The 17968-nt window shown below is 39.6% G+C and overlaps 1 protein-coding gene across 1 annotated transcript in view; it reads left to right on the forward strand.

Moving 5' to 3' along the window:
• LOC126248681 (serine/threonine-protein kinase WNK1) overlaps positions 1 to 17968 on the forward strand; it is a 325351-nt gene that overhangs the window by 117154 nt on the left and 190229 nt on the right. The window contains exons 9-12 of the mRNA XM_049949948.1: positions 7230 to 7318; positions 8759 to 8987; positions 15922 to 16057; positions 16914 to 16984. Of these exons, the coding sequence (XP_049805905.1) occupies positions 7230 to 7318; positions 8759 to 8987; positions 15922 to 16057; positions 16914 to 16984 (525 nt within the window). The remainder of the gene's footprint in view (positions 1 to 7229; positions 7319 to 8758; positions 8988 to 15921; positions 16058 to 16913; positions 16985 to 17968) is intronic.

Below are 17968 nucleotides of genomic sequence, written 5' to 3' on the forward strand. Positions count from 1 at the left end.
TCACTTAAGTCGAAGCTAGAGATGGTTCCTTTGAAAATGTCGGGGCCGACCGATTTCCTCCTCCATCTTTGTGCTATCAGCATTTGAACTCTGTCTCTAATTACCTTGTTGTCAACAGGACATTCATCCTTTTGAAACAAGAAAGGGAATGAATCTCTCTGCTAATAAAATTGCATTCCTCTTCAGTGTATGTAATTCTTCTTCATTGGATGTGAATCTCCTCCAGAGGATGCAGGCCTCCTTCAGAGTGAGTGACTCTTTTCTCCATGCTGTGCAACTCAGTCCCACTGCAACCCCCAACACTTCTCCCCTCCTCCACTCCAACCCCTACCCATTCTGAACCCTATCCCAAACCTACCACAACCCACACCTACATCCACAACTTCCACTCATCAACCTTACCTCCCACCCCCTCTATTGCTTCCAACACTATTTCAAAATCCCCCTACCTTTCCACAAATTGCCATTGCCATTGCCATTCCGTGAACCAACACTGCCCTTGCCAGGACCTCCTTCCTGCCCTTCTTAAGGACCCCCCCCCCCCCCCCCCAACTTCCTCAGGACCGTGTCTGTCACTCGTGGAACCCTGTTTCCCTTGTCTGGAGTTTGGTCTGTAGCCTTTACTGCACACAGATGATTGACAATTTCACAGCTTATTTTACTTTATACATTTATTACAGCCTCAGAACAGAAAATTAAATTTTCGCAAAAAAACAGTAATAACGGAAATGATCATCTTTTATCTGATTTGAATGTGGTGAAGCCAAGAGTCGTCATGACATGGCCCCTTTCATGGTTGTCTCCCATCACTCCCCCGCCCTTAGGTGGCCCGCACCAACTCGTCCTCATTCAGCTGACCTTTTCTCAGACTCGCTGTCCTTGTGATTCTTCAGCCTTCTGACTGATTTGATGTGACCCACCATGAATTCCTCTCTTGTTCCTACCGTTTCATCTTGGATTATCACTTTCACCCTATGTCCTCAATTATTTGTTGGATGTATTCAAACTCCATGTTCCCATACAATTTTTACTCTCTGCAGCTCCCTCTTGTACTATTGAAGTTATTACCTGGTGCCTTAACACGTGTTCTATCATCATTTCCCATATTCTTAGCAATGTTCTCCATACACACCTTTCTACACTGATTTTGTAGAAAACCACGTCATTCCTCATCAGTCCACCTAATTTTCAACATCCTTGTATAGTGCCACATCTCAAATGGTTTGATTTTTTCCCCAACAGGTTATGATTAACGGCTATGCTCCAAATAATTGTTCACAGAAATTTCTTCCTCAATGTGAGGTGTATGTTTGGCACTAGCAGGCTTCTCTTGGCCAGCAATGTGCTCTTTGTCTAATCTGCTTTTAATATCCTCCTCTCATATGTCACAAGTTATTTTACTTATAAAGTAGCAGAATTCCGTAACTATGTCTACTTCCTGTTCACTAATTGTAATGCTAAAGTTTACCATTAATTTCATTTCTGTTGCTGCCTATTACTTTAGTTTTTCTTCTTGGTTCACTTTCAATCCACAGTGAGCACTCAGTAGACTTCTTATTCCATTCAAGAAGTCCTACAGTTCTTCACTTTCATCTAGGATAGCAATGTCATCAGTGAATCTTATCATTGACATCCTTTCACCCTTACTTCTAAACTCACTCTTCAGCATTTCTTTTATTTCTGTCATTGCTTCTTTGATGTACAGACTGAATAGTATGGGTAAAAGACTGCATCCTCATTTACACCCGTTTTAATTCCAACTCTTTGTTCTTGATCTTAAAGTATTTATTTCAGTCTTGCGTCCATTATCAGTCACATCATCAGAAATGCTTCTCTGCTACCTTAATTTTCCTAAAGTCAGTCTGATCATTAAGAAACATATCCTCAATTTTCTTCTCCACTTGCGGCGGGTCGGGGTTTAATTTCTCGTGTCTACTTGTCATCGTCACTATGCAGGCTGCAAATTAAAATTCACTTACCTCAGAATGGCATCTGCTCAATGTCCCTTCATTTGGCAATGCAGATACTTACAAGATGATGTAAAAGCAGTGTTGATAAAAGACACCACCTAATATTTACAATTACTGAGGTCGCGCACCTTTAGTTCTGAAAGAAAGTTCTGTAGAAATACTGTCATCCAGTTTTATCGGGCAGTAAGAAAATGGATTGGCTTCTGGAAAATAATGTCTGAAATTTCCACACAATAATGTTTGTTTTGTCCTTGATAACCAAAGAAAAGGTACTATTCAGTCCATATTTAAACTGTTGGCCATTTCCTTCCAGTTCACGATTCATACACACATTTCACACGCACAGCAGCCAGAAATCTGTCCAAACCTGACCCAGATTAAACTTTTTCATAGTCATTAATTTCACCACTAATATGAGTTATTGCAGTTGGTCCTTCTTATGGATATCTAAAAAAAAACCTGCTCGCCAAAAATGCTCAGTAGATGAATACTGAAACATGCCATGCAGATTCTATGAAGGCCAACATTTCGCATGCAAAATACCTGTCGGAACAGATTAAGTCAAAACCTCTGAAAAATCGCCAAGCAGTCCTCAACAACAGCTGCTATTGACTTAGCTCACCATTAACTCAAACACTAGGTAATTCTTCATCTTACACATTATTTTTACTGGCACTAGTAACATGACCATCCACGTTCAAAACTAGCAAGCGACTTGCTTCTTCCAGCCTCACTCTCGGTATCACTATCAGGTAACGAGTGGGAACAGTCTCAAGTCTGATTGGCTGACCATACTGACTGCCAATCGGAATACTCGCTTGTGATTATACTCACGCCAAAACTGGTCTGCACCAATCCTTATACACAGACGCATTTGCGTCAATCTGACTTACAAATATTATAGTAATGTTTAATAAATGAAAAAGAGAAGACAATTTTGGAAATATTCTTTAGATACAGATTTTACTCCAGCTGACTTTCTGGCTGCTCTGTTAAAATAGCAATCGCACTTAGACATGCGTCATCAGCAAAGTGGGTAAATCCCCTAAGATCATTTTACGATGACAGGCTTGTATAACTCTTGCACAATACTTAAGACACTATATAATGCAATATTGAAATTTGATGAATGTCCCACATACACTCTCTCATTTACTAACAGGCTCACATAATAAAATAAATATTGATTTTAATAGTTCTTTCTGAAGTTATCCTAGATTTCATACTACAAAAATTGTAAGGTATTTTAAATTTTTAAATTAAATTTCAATTAAATAATTCTGTACCCTGATACTTCAGGTGAGAATTTCAATTGACGACCAAAAACAAGTCATAAATGTTCCCAGGTGAATTTCCTTTCTTAAGTGTAGTTTCTCTAACTTTAAAGTAAATTTTTCTATCTCCGAAAATATGCCCACTAGAAAGCTGAGATTTTCACACCACCTTTCTATTAATAACAAAGTGCAGTATACAAATTTTCTGAAAGTGATTACAGAAAAACTACTATCCTTTAGATAGATTCTTATAGGTGGTGAATGTACGCGTTCAATAAGAGACAATGAATAACTTTCCCATGGCAGGCAGTGACAGATGCGCGTATGTCTCCCAGGTAGACCACTAGATATCAGCCCACAAAGTTACATACAGTAAGCTATCCTAAAACAAAAGTTCTCTCGGAACAACTTGCGATGCTACACAACCTTCTGTACATTGTTCTTGTCAGGTACTTGGATGCATGTGCTGTTAAGCTGCTTGTGCAATAGTTCCAGCACTGTCTGCCCTTCCTGTGTTCTGGAATGCATTGCTACCCCCCCCCCCCCCCGCCCCCGTTCCCACCAACCCTAAAAGTCTATTCTCTCTGCAGTTTATTAAATTCTGCACACTATCTCCAATAGTAATATGGTTGTCACTTTCTCCAATGATTTTAGAAATTACGATGGAATGTTATCTACCACTTACGCCTTACTTGGTCACAAGTCTTCCAAACCTCTGCTAAATTCTGACTCAAATACTGGATCCTTTACATCCTCCATATCGCCTTCAATTTCTTCTTCTACCATATCATTGGACAACTCGGCCACTTTATAGATGGCTTTCAGTGTACTCTTTCCTACTATCCACTCTCTCCTCTGGGTTTAATAGTGGAATTCCATTCCAGTCTTAATGTTTTCACTCTTGTGATCTTTAAACAGAGTAATAGCTATTACTAACTCAAATTTATTCCAGAAGTACATTTTTGTACTCTCTCATTCCTACCTGCTCCCCCCGCCCTACCCACCATTGCCTGTGTAGATTGCCACCCCCCCCCCCCCCCCCCCGGGCATACTGCCACCCTACCACCCCCTGTGCATGCGACCCCCCCTGCCGCCCCCTATGTGTACTGCCGCTGCCCCCCTCTGCCACGTACTCTCCTGCCACAAAAGAATTATGGTCCAGGTTTAGACTGATTGTAAATCACACCATGGGGAGGTATGTGCTGAGTGTGTGAATTTAGGAAGGAAAAGATTCACTGTGGTTTAATAAAGGAAATGTCCGCCCCTGGTAGCTGAGTGATCAGTGCGACGGAATGTCATACCTAACGGCCCGGGTTCGATTCCCGGCTGGGTTGCAGATTTTCTCCGCTCAGGGACTGGGTGTTGTATTGTCCGTATCATCACGCGTTCATCCCCATCGATACGCAAATCGCAGAAGTGGCATTAACTCTAAAGACTTGCACCAAGTGAACTGTCTACCCGACTGGAGGCGCTAGCCACAAGGCATTTCCATTTCCAATAAAAGAAATTCTGAAAATGTCGAGGAAGCAGAGATTGTTGCACTCTTGGTCAAAAAGAACGTGGAAATGTGATAGGAAAAAGTTAGAATTTAGTGTGTCTATAAAATGATAGGCGAAGCAGACATAAGCTCCTGTCATCATACCTTATCAAAAGATCCTGCCGAGCACACAAGGAAATTACGTTCCTATGCAAAATCTCTAAGTGGGTCAAGGGCTTCTATACATTCTTTTGTGCAGTTTGATGTGGCAATATTAGATAGCAAAGGGAAGCTGAAGCATTAAATTTTGCTTCAAAAAATCATTCATACTGGAACATTGTTCAGACATACACTTGTTTGATCATCACACCGACTCCCAAATGAAAGACTTAGCAATAAGCATCCCTGGTGTTCAAAGGTAGCTAGCTCCCCAGTTTGGTTTTACGGAAAGAAATCTTTGGTATTGGCTCCTTACTTAGACTGCATTTATTGCAAATCTCTCCACCGGCACAAAGCCCTCATGTGACTCCTGTATAAAAGAGTCTTGCCATGTGCTTCACTACAGTTATACGGTAGGCTATATGTGCACCAGGTTTGTAGTTGAATTGACGTTTTGTTTTTTGATATGCTTGATAATGAATATGAGTTGTCATACAATAAGGTGACGAAAGTCAAGGGATACCAAGTAATATTATATCGGACCTACTTATGCGTGGTGTAGTGCACCAACTCAATATGGTATTGACTTGACAATTCGTTGGAAGTCCCCTGCAGAAATATTGGGCCATGCTAACTCTGTAGCCATCCATAATTGCGAAAGTGTTTCCAGCGCACGTTTTTGTGCACGAGCTGACCTTTTGATTATGTCCCATAAATGTTAAATGGGATTCATGTCAGGTGATCTGGGTGGCCGGATCATTCAGAATATTCTTCAAACCAATCATGAACTATTGTAGCCCGGTGACATGGCTCATTGTCATCCATAAAAATTCCATCATTGTTTGAAAAAATGAAGTCCAGGAATGGCTGCAAATGGCCTCCAAGTAGCTGAACATAATAATTCCCAGTCAATGATCGATTCAGTTGGACCAAACAACACGATTATGGAGCCACCACCAGCTTGTACATTGCCTTGTCAACAACTTGGGTCCATGGCTTCATTGGATTTGTGCCTCACTCAAACCCTTCCATCAGCTCTTACAAGCTGAAATCAGGAATCATCTGGCCAGGCCACAGTTTTCCACTCATTTAGGGTCCAACCAATATGGTCACAAATGCAGGAGAGGCAGTGCAGGTGGTGTCGTGCTGTTAGCAAAGGCATTGGTCCTATGCTGCCATTGCCCACTGACACCAAACTTCGCCACACAGTCCTATTTCATATTACATCCCACATTGATTTCTGCAGTTATTTTACACAGTGTGGCTTGTATGTTAGCACTGACAACTCTATGCAAAAGCCACTTCTCTCGGCTGTCAAGTGGAGGCTGTTGACCACTGCATTGCCTGTGGTAAGAAGTAATTCCTGAAATTTGGTGTTTTCCACACAATCTTGGCACTGTGGCTCTCAGAATATTGAATTTCCTAATGTTTTCCTAAACGGAATTTCCATTGTGTCTTGCTCCAACTACCATTCCACATTCATAGTTTGTTAATTCCTGTCGTATGGCCTTAATCGTGTCCGAAACCTTTTCACGTGAATACTGATAACAGCTCGACCAATGCACTGCCCTTTTATACCTTGTGCATGTGATACTACGGCCATCTGTATATATGCATATTGCTATCCCATGACTTTTGTCACCTCCTTGTACATCTGGTTGATGTCACACTATACCTGTAGATCGTATTTCTATGACTGAAACTGGTTTTGTAATAAGATGGCAGTACAGCTGTGTGCAAACCATGTTTTTTTTAAAAAATTGATGTTGTTCCTCGGTATGGTCTTGCACACTTAAGCAAACACCATCAACCCCACTCTATCAAAAATCACATACACAAATACATTAGATATAGTTGTTCCTTCTATGCAAAATCCCATTTAGAGATCTTCACAGTCTGTGTAAGGCACCACACCTCTACATGTTCAACCAAAGAGTTAATTCTTGAAACACTGGATTCGTCTGACTAGTACTATAATGTTTATTAGAGTGTTTGTGTAATGTTCTTTAGCTTTTAGAGATATATATTTGGATAAATGTTTAATATAATTATTTAAAATTTTGTGTGAAACTAAATTGGAAGCTTCAAACTGGTTCTATTGAACTTTGTTTGTTATCTGCCTTGTTAGTTTCTTTCTGTTTTGGACATTTCCAGCAAAATAATTTAAATTTGTTTATCTTGTTGATAACTATGGAAAGACATTGACTGCCTATGAAGTTTGGTTCTGGGCAATTGGTAAATGCTAAAACTTTTAGAACTTTCTTATGGTTAATTGTAAATGAAAATCCATTTCCTTTGAATGTAAATGTTCTACCTTATAAATATTTTTGAATTATGAATGTATTTCAGGGTGTGAAGCCAGCCAGTTTTGACAAAGTCGAAAATCCTGAAATAAAAGACATCATAGAACAGTGTATTAGGCTTAAAAAGGAAGAGAGGTAAGTTGAGATGTATTGTACTTCATCAACTAATGAAACTATAATTAGATGTAAGCATGTAACAATAGCAATGGTATAAATGCTGTAGAAGTAATAATTTTTAACAGTGTGCTTTATTCACTGTCTGTGCTTTGTTTTCACATCTTTCTTCTTACTGTAAGGAAGTATTGTTACTTTTGTCTTCAAAACATCCAAGAGATTCCTATAAGTGAGGTGATATTTTGAGATACAAGTTAATAACTGGCAAGAAACACTGGGAAGGATCATAAACAATTTAAAAACGATAGATTGTGTAAGAGGATTAACATCCATAACTTCAGAAAATGTCATTTCAGCATTAAGTAGAACAGAAAAATAGTTTATAGGATTGAGAATTTGTTCCATATGGCTGTCATTTTCAGATTTGTATTCAACTAATTGAATGTGAAAGCTAAATTCTCTCCCTTCATCCGCAGCTCGTGGTCTAGTCCCTAGCGTTGCTGCCTCTGGATCACGGGGTCCTGGGTTCGATTCCTGGCTGGGTTGGGTATTTTCCCTGCTCGGGGACTGGGTGTTTGTGTTGTCCTTATCATTTCATCATCATCATTCATGACAGTGGTAAAATTGGACTGTGTAAAAATTGGGATTCTGTATGGGCGCTGATGAATGCGAAGTTGAGCGCCCCACAAACCAATCATCATCATCATCATCATCATCATCATCATCATCATCATCTCCATCTCCATCTCTCCCTCCCTCCTCCTCTTTCTTAGCTTCCTCCTCCTCCTCCCCCTCCCCCCCACCCCCGGTCTTTCTTTGCTTTTCTCTCATCCTCCTCCTGCTCTTTCTTTGCTTTTCTCTCCTCCTCCTCCTCCTGCTCTTTCTTTGCCTTTGTCTCCTCCTCCTCCTGCTCTTTCTTTGCCTTTGTCTCCTCCCCTCCCCCTCCCCTCATTCACTCTTGACCTCACCACCTTCCTTCCCACCCCCCCCCCCACCCTCCTCACTCCCCAGTTCTTGGCCTCATCCACTTCCCCCCTCCCCCACTGTCGCCTGTCTCCTGCTTGCCCCCTTTCCCATTGTCTACTCTCACCCATTTGCCCCCTTTCCCATCGTCTACTCTCACCCACTCCCCCCCCCCCTTTCCCATCGTCTACTCTCACCCACTTCCCCCGCCCCCTTCCCATCGTCTACTCTCGCCCACTTTCCCCCCCTTTCCATTGTCTACTCTCACCCACTCCCCCCCCCCCCCCCCCCCAGTTTCCCATTGTCTACTCTCGCCCACTTGTTGCGTGCTCTTTGTAGCAGTAATTGAAGAACTTTTCTTCTAATTTTTCATGTTTTAGTCATTTTTGAGTTTTCTGCTATGTAGAATGACTGGATGTTACATTTAGCGTCTTTTGTGTAATAAAAGAACTGAGTTGTCACAACAATTAAGTATGCATTTTTATTGTACCTTTTCAGACCAGGGGTCAAAGATCTGATGAACCATGAGTTTTTTGCTGATGATTTGGGTCTCCGCCTGGAAATGGTGTCTAATGAGGATGTAATTGCCTCAGAAAATCCTAAAGTGGAATTTAGACTGAGAGTACTTGATCCAAAGAAACGAAGTCATAAACATAAGGAAAACGAAGCTATTCAGTTTGAGTTTGATATGCAGAACGATAATGCTGATGGAGTTGCAAGTGAAATGGTAAGGAGTCAGCATTAGTATTGTGTTATAACCAGATAGTGTAAGTGGCACGCTTTGCCAATAGCTCTGCAGTCCTACATAATGGTCCTTGCCACCCATGTTTAAGTAAATGTTGCCTTCATATTATTTGTTTATGTGAAACATCAGTTATCTTTGTAGCGTTTTCACAATTACCTCCAAATTCTCACTTCTATACCGTACGGTGTTTCCTTTATACCTAAATTATTTACATTCTGCCAGAACTTTCTGTACCATATTTTTACACATTTGCTATTTAACATCTTTTGATGAAGTTATTGAGGCATGTGAGCCCTATATGATGTCTTTCATAATTTTTGGACTGAACCTCTTCTCTACTAATTGAGCACCAGGTGATCTATCACATAATTGCAAAGGTGGTAGTACCTGCCGATAGTGGTAAAAGTTGCTGTGACCAGAAACAATAGTATCCTGGATTTACCTTCAGAAAAATTTCTCGCGACTGTTTCCCACTGAAACTTCCTTAATAAGGTTAGGTAGAACCCACTGCATTGGTTAATTACATCTGCATGTACTACAATTCCCACTTTGTTTTTTTTTATAACATTCCCAGCACACATTAACATAACTAAGTGATCTAAAATTGAACTCAGTAGTCATTAGACTTCGTGAGAGAGCAGAATGGGGCTCTCTGCAGAATTCACAGACTTCAAACGTGGTCAGGTGATTGGGTGTCACTTCTGTCATACACCTGTATGCAAGATTTCCACACTCCTAAACATCCCTAGGTCCACTGTTTCCCATGTGATAGTGAAGCAGGAATGTGAAGGGACATGTACAGCACAAAAGCGTACAGGTTGACCTTGTCTGCTGAAGAGTTTCGTAATGTGTAATAGGCAGACATCTATATGGACCATCACACAGGAATTCCCGTGCTAGGGTGAGGGTATGGTGAATGCTCGGTGAATGTCATCTGCCAGCGTGTGCAGTGCCAACAGTAAAATTCAGAGGCGGTGTTGTTACAGTGTGGTCATGTTTTTCATGGAGGGGGCTTGCACCCCTTGTATTGCATGGCACTATCACAGCACAGGCCTACATTGATGTTTTAAGCACCTACTTGCTTCCCACTGTTGAAGAGCAATTCGGGGATGACGATCGCATCTTTCAACACGATCGAGCACCTGTTCATAATGCACGGCCTGTGGGGGAGAGGTTACATGACAATAACATCTCTGTAATGGACTGGCCTGCACAGAGTCCTTACCTGAATCCTATAGAACACCTTTGGGATGTTTTGGAACACCAACTTCGTGCCAGGCCTCACCAACCGACATTGATACCTGTCTGCAGTGCAGCACTCCGTGAAGACTGGGCTGCCATTCTCCAAGAAACCTTCCAGCACCTGATTGAACATATGTCTTCGAGAGTGGAAGCTGTCATCAAGGCTAAGGGTGGGTCAGCACCATATTTAATTCGAGCATTACCGATGGATGGCACCACAAACTTGTAAGTCATTTTCAGCCAGGTGTCCAGATACTTTTGATCACATAGTGTACGTCACCAAAGATGCATTGTGCCCCTACAGTCTTCTAGCTGTGATGGATATTAATGCCTCCTGTGTGTTAATCAATGCCGCAAGGTACAGCATTACATTTGGTTGATGTACCAATGGAATACCGACGGATTTTGATACGCTGAGATTAAAGACAAAGTGGAAATGTGATTACACTATGATGTAGTCAGGCAGAACAGTCTGTCCATCTAAACTCTCTGCAAGATTCTGTTATAATTGTAATTCATTGAGAACATTCTTGTGTGAGAGCAGTGCAATCAGCTGTGTGTAGATCACCATCCTGAGACTTGAGAGGTGTGCCGCCTGCTTCTGCTGCTTAACTACTACTACTACCACAACATTTTTCACAACTACAAGGGACAAGGGGCTGTCACCTCTGTCTGCAGGATATGTCCATGCGGTTCTCCATCAGGAAGGGGCGGCTTTGGTCTGCAGTCTGTAAATAGCACTGTAAATCATATTTACAGTGGAGTACAAACAAGAGAAAAATATCAATTACCTAGATTTAAATATCAAAAGACACAATCATACATGAACATCTAAGCTTTGTAGGTAAAATACAATGACCGACATCACAAGCCCTGCAACTTCATGTCACCCAAACATTCATAAATAAGCAACATATAGGTCAGTTTTGCACAGGGTGTTGAAATTAGCTTAAAACATGAAAAAGGAAATGAAGATAGGGAAACAGATTGCAGTTGCCAATGGTTACACACTTCCATGGTTGTCTCAGTAGTAGGCAAAGTAAAGAAAGACCCAGGCACAAACCACACCATAGAAGATAAAGACAAAACAAATCTTTCTATAGCATTCCATATTTTTCAGTACATCACAGAGGATTGCAAATATCTTCTATATCTTCAAAAGACACATAATTAAAATTGTGTTCTGTGCAACTTATAAGCAAGAACAAAAAATAATACATAACATATAGTGTATTTATGATTCATATTTGGACTCTGAAGTATATAAAACTGCATGCCAGGAAAAGTCCCATGTTCTGGCTGGGGAAAACAGGCTAAGATATCAACATCAGCTATACAGAGCACATTAAAGACCACAAATGACACAGCACATACATTTGGAAAAGTAGAACAAAATGTTAAAGTACTCCGCATAAAATGGCTCTGTTGAAAGAACCAGATATATATTAATATTACAATAAGTATGAAGGTAAAATATGAAATGAGAAACTGGAAAGTGAATCAGTGAAGTCTTTAAGATGATTAGACAGTGTACTAAAATAAAAATCATGACACATAGAAATAAGCACCATTGTAAAAATATACCTGTAAGCAAATGATGATCCAAATTATTAAAATAAATACCCTCTATATGAAAGTATATACTGTGGATGACCTATAGTGTTATCTGTATTGACATTATGTGAAAACATCTTCACAGCTGTTTGTTCATTTATTGTTGTCATGGTGCACAGAAAATTGTATGTGATGTTTAGTATGTGAGAGTTTCTGCACAAGTGGATGTCAAGAAAACGATAAGTAGAGATTGTTTCCAAATTTCACTACTACCTCTACACAAAAATTATTATAAACTATGGGTGTTTTTATATATAACAGAAAATACAACAGAACAATACAGCACCTCACACAATGAAATCACGATGAAATTACATACCACACAGAAAACACATTCGGAAATGGGAATCATTTCTCAAAATACATAATGCAAAATGTAAATATAAAGAAAATCGTGAGTAGTAGTGAAAAAGTTGTTTCATAAACAAATCAATGGTTTGCATTCAGTCTTTCAACAGCAATTTGTAATACATAAAATCAAATCATGTAATTTGTTAAAACATCACATCAGGTCAAAACTATAACTTGGCTGGTGACATAGGAATACTTCATCAAATAAATAAAGTGGTAACTGTATATTTACACTTGTTTCAGACTGTTATTGTTACATAAAGAAAGACAGAGCATTTGAATCCTGATCCAGCATAGTTTATCAGGAAGAACCAATAATGTCATAACTCACATAATGAATGTATCAAGATACTTATTCTGTGGTGGGGAACAGTATAGGATGACACAAAAGTCTGTTAACATTTGAAAATTCAGTACTTCATGGATTAACGTAGATGGAGACCTAAAAATTGACCCACATGCTTGAAATGACATGATGTTTTATCAAAACAAAAAAAATTTGTACAAAAGACCAATGGATGGCGCTTCTTGTGATATAAAAGCAATAATTAGCATGACAGTTGATTTTTTAGAAAATGTTATGTTCTTTATAACAAATGCTCAACATGTCAGCGGTCATTCATCAAGACACCTGCAGCTGAGGGACAATGTCGTGACAGCACTGTGCAGCATATTAGGAAGTATAGCGAGAAACTGATGTCATGTGTTGTCTTTTAGTGTCCCTAATGGTGTCCGATGATTGCAGTAGACTTGCAGCTTCATGTAACGTCACAATCAACAATCACACAGTTGGAGGTCTGGGGCATGGGATGCAAAGCAGGGCAGAAGTGTGGTGGTGTAGCACATGATCCTCCCCAAACAATGTGCATAAGCAATCTTTCACACATGTAGCAGTATGGGGCAGCGCACTATCCTGCCTAAAAATTGTACATTCCAGCAGGTGTTCACGATGTATCTTCACTCACGATGCACGTGATTTCAGAGATAGTGTGTCCATACAGATCACAGGTCGGCTTATAGAGGCCACTTGGATTGGGGCCTTGGTACGCTGTGGTGAGCTGCCAAAGAAACAGTGTCATTTAAGTGATAGCAGAGTGCTCGACGTATTCTGTAACCTGTATTGCTGTTCTTCACCCTTACATGTTTCCACCTTAGGTGTTTCACTGTGTCCTACATTCTATAAATCGCTTTGTTATTGCTGTAGCAAACTTGGCGACGAGAGAAGGTACATCAGTTTAGCAGCCAATCTAGGGTTGTTGTGATAGTATAACATATTGGCGTACATTAAACAGTCATGCTGACAGTTTGAAAAGCAACATTCCGCATTTTCCCAAAGAAAAAGGGTCCAATCACGATTGCTGTGGTAAATAAACACCACACTGTGACCCTCTCATCATGCACTGGGATTTCCATGACAGTTCTAGGATTTTTGGTAGCCCAGATTCTGCATTTGTGGTTGTTGAAAATCATTGCCAGAGTATAAAATGGGCTTCGTCAGGCCACAACAACGTTAGACAACCAGTCATCATCTTCCCTAATTTTTTTAAGTGCCCACACCGCAAATGCTGTCCGCATCACAAAATTGGTAGCTAAAAATTCATGGTGATGCTGTATTTTGTACGATCAGCATTGGAGGACACCCCATAGTGCTTCTGAACAGTAGTTCGTGGACTGTTGGTGCAATGAACGACTTCATGAGCGCTGGCTTCACATTGCAGAGATGAACCTGCAAACACGTCCCTGAACTGTCCAAGCAGCAGTAGCGCTTTGATCTGGTCATCCAATGACCACCTTGGTTTCAGTAAAACCCCTTTTCATTTCAGGCATGTGTATGAAATTTTACCTCTCTATGTACATAAGTCTGTCAGGTGCATTTTCAAATGTTAATGCTTTTTTGGGTCACCCGGTACTTTTCCTGTTACTGAGAATGTGTCCAAGCAGTTTAGAATTTCTGTAGTGAAAAAGCTGGTGTCATCAGTGATGACTTATTGATTTATAAAATGAGGAGACAAGGTTTATTTTTAGGGGTAGAATGTGATTCTTAAGTGTAAGTGAAAGTTGAAAGTTGATTTTTCCAGTGTGATCTCCAAAATGCAGCATTGGTATGGTTCACATCTGTTTTACTATAGTGTGTACCCGTCTGCCCACTTAACAAAAGTGCACTGAAATTAACTCATTCAGTTATTAAAATGCTGACATTTTTACTGTAGCATGTAAAGTGAATGTGTTATCATGCTGAACTCTCTTCACATCCCCCACACATTTTCCATGTCATGACATATCACCCATCACTTTATTAGTCCTCACTGAATCAAGAGGTAAAATGTATTGTGACAGGAATTTTTGTTACTGTTGTGTAAACTTCACAGTAGTGGTGTGACTCCCATGAACTGCTTATGCTGTTATTTATCCAAAGAATGATTATTCAGACATTATCAACAAGAAAATAAAGAATGACTCTTCAGTTAATTTTAACTTTGGTGCCAATGTGTTGATACTCTTAAATTTTAAAATTTTAATTATTGTGTTATTTTGATATGTATGTTTTTCTTTTTGCCCTGTATCTTCACGTGTGCACTGCTCTCTTCTTCTTCTTCTTCTTCTTCTTCTTCTTCTTCTTCAAATGAAGTGTAAGTATCAGTCACTGATTAATTTAACACACTTCGTATCATGAAGGGGGCAACGGCCTTGCCGCATTGGTTACACCGGTTCCCGTGAGATCACTGATGTTAAGGGCTGTTGGGCGTGGTCGGCACTTGGATGGGTGACCATCCAGACCGCCATGCGCTCTTGCCATTTTTCGGGGTGCACTCAGCCTTGTGATGCCAATTGAGGAGGTACTCGACCGAATAGTAGCGGCTTCAGTCAAGAATACCATCTTAACGACCGGGAGAGCGGTGTGCTGACCCCATGCCCCTCCTATCCGCATCCTCCCCTGAGGATGACATGGCGGTCGAATGGTCCTGGTAGGCCATGGAGTGCCCTTTTTTTTTTTTTTTTTTTTTTTTTTTTTTTTTTTTTTTTTTTTTCCGTATCATGAAGGACAGTGTTGTTATTTCATGTCGTCTGCTGTACGTTTTCTGACTTTTTCGACAGAAGTTGTGCAGTTAAATGTGTAATATTGACTTTCATTGCTTACCTGTTGCACCATATTGAGAGATTTTCTGTGATGGTGATTTGAAAACAGATGGTGTTTAAAAAGCAATCACTGGTGTGTTGAGTGTGATTGAGCATTTTGTGCTATGGCCCTGTCCATTAATTGGATACTACAAGGCTAAAAATGTTATTTCTTTTGTAGCCCTGTTAATAACCTGAGTGGCTGAAAAGATTATCTGCTACAGGTGGTACCAAGAATGTGGTACATGAAGAGTTTTACTTACAATACATGTCCTCAGTTTTAATGCAAATGGCATGATAAGCATACGTATTGGATGGACTGTAAGGAGTCAGTATGCCAATGCAGCAGTATCTCCCACAGCTCTTTCAACAGTACTGATAGCTTTCCAGGATTTTAATCATTAATGGTGTGGAAGGAAGGTTACACAATAAACTGGTTTCTTTCAACATATCCTAACACATGCATGTGACTTAATTTTTTCCTCCAGCTTATGTAGTATCTCAATAGTTGATGCAGAATAAAATAATACTTGCTTATGTAACAGATCATATGATGTTTACTTAGATTGTAATAGTGTTATGTTCTTTCTAGGTTAAGTCTGGGCTAATAATGGAAGATGACCTTCGAAGAGTGGCAACAATGTTGAAGAATAAAATATCAGAATTATCAAAAAAACGAGAACGCAAATTGCACTCGAAGGAAGAAGATCAAGCTACATTAAAACAAGGTACACTTGTTTTGTTAATTATACAGAAATGACTATGCATTAGTGTTAATGCTGCAGGTATATAAGTCTCTGTGAAATGTGTGTTAATGATTTTGTTTTTTTGCATGAAATGTGAGTGGCTACAGGTAGCTACTAGTTAACAATGTCAAGTTGTAGTGATACTCAAAATTATTCAGTTTATTCATGTAATGAATAAGGTGAAACTCCTTTGCAAAGAATATGTTGCAGCTAATACTTTTGTTGTTTTGTCATGTTACATCTGATTCCTCTCTGTATGAACTTGTTGTATTGTTTACTTTGGCTCTTTTACATAGTCTTTTAAAGACTTGATGAGAAGGTGAAGGGAGGGAAACAAGATAGAAGTCTTAAGTTGTGAGATGTTGTCAGAAATGTCATGGTAAATTGAAACTACTTAGATTTCTGTCAAAATAAAAGAAGGGCAAAAAGTATTTATATACCTGTAGCATTTCTTATGTGTGTCTCATTGTGATGATGTGACAATGTGTTTCACCTCCAAGAAGATTATTGTTACATCATGCTGTCTATTTTGTTTGGTTTTGGGATTAATAAGATAATTAGAGGGATATCTTCAGACATTTTTTTTTTTTTTTGCATGTACTGCAGAAAAACAATTTTCCATGCACTGGGCAACAAAGAAATTAGAAATATGATACTGCTTCGCTTTGAAGAATGTATATTAATAGTATGTTTTTAAAGATTTGAATTTTAAATCTGCGCTCAACATTTTTGTTTTGTTTTTATTGATAAAGGCTAATGATCATTGTCAGATGATTAATCATACTTAGATTCACAAATTTTCTGCTCATAATGTATTTACATTTTCTTTCATTTTCAGAAATTTCTCCTGAGTCTGTTATGACTCCTTCATTACACTCTGTTGAACAAAGCCATCTTACACAACTGCAGGTAATTAAAATGTTAAATATTCTCTGTACTTACTACCCATATATATTATTTACTGAATTGATTATGACTTACTACATTTTGTGGAAATTGAGGAGAGGTTTCGTAAGAAAATAGTGGTACATCTGTGGATGGTTAATTTGAATTTGTCATGAATAATGTATATCTTTTTCTACCCAGGAGAGAGTTCATTTGGCTTCTAAGGTAAATAACATATAAAACATTTACCTGAGTTGCTAAATTGGGTTCAAAAGGAAAGGTGTCAGTGTAGAGGTGCTCATGTAGAAATCAAAGTCTAAAGTGAAATCTCTGTTTCAAGTGCAGTATTAACTGTTGTTAGTAGATACTAATGATTTCGTTGCGCATACAGCAAACAATGTGATGGAAATGATTTTGGGCTTCAGTGCTGTTTCACATTTCTGTCTGTCTGTCTGTCTGTCTGTCTGTCTGTCTCTGTGTGTGTGTGTGTGTGTGTGTGTGTGTGTGTGTGTGTGAGAGAGAGAGAGAGAGAGAGAGAGAGAGAAGGGGGGGGGGATGGATGACCTCTGTGGTTGACACTATACCATTATCAGTTTGAGTTCCTGCAAGAAAGGAAAAAGATCCCTATGGCTGGACTCCAATACACCATATTATTCCCCACTCTTTTGGCTACAAAACCCTATTTTTCAACATAATTTCTGTTCAGTTTGAGGGCTGTAGGCCATCTTATTGGGAAAACCTGTATGCTATCATGGTAGCACTTCACTGTTCGACATCAGAGTCAATATCTTGCTGCATCAATAATCTCCCCACCATCCACCAACTGCTTCCAGTGGAGTGGATCCTGCATTGGGCCCAACAGGTGGAAGTCAAAAGATGTAAGATCCATGCTGTAGGGTGGGTGAGGAAGAACAGTCCAATGAAATTTTGAGGCACTCTCAGGTGCGCAGACTTGTGTTAGGCCTTACATTGTCATGGAGAAAGAGAATTTAATGTGCATTTTTGCCC

Source organism: Schistocerca nitens, chromosome 3 (assembly GCF_023898315.1).
Source record: "Schistocerca nitens isolate TAMUIC-IGC-003100 chromosome 3, iqSchNite1.1, whole genome shotgun sequence".
NCBI lineage: Eukaryota > Metazoa > Arthropoda > Insecta > Orthoptera > Acrididae > Schistocerca > Schistocerca nitens.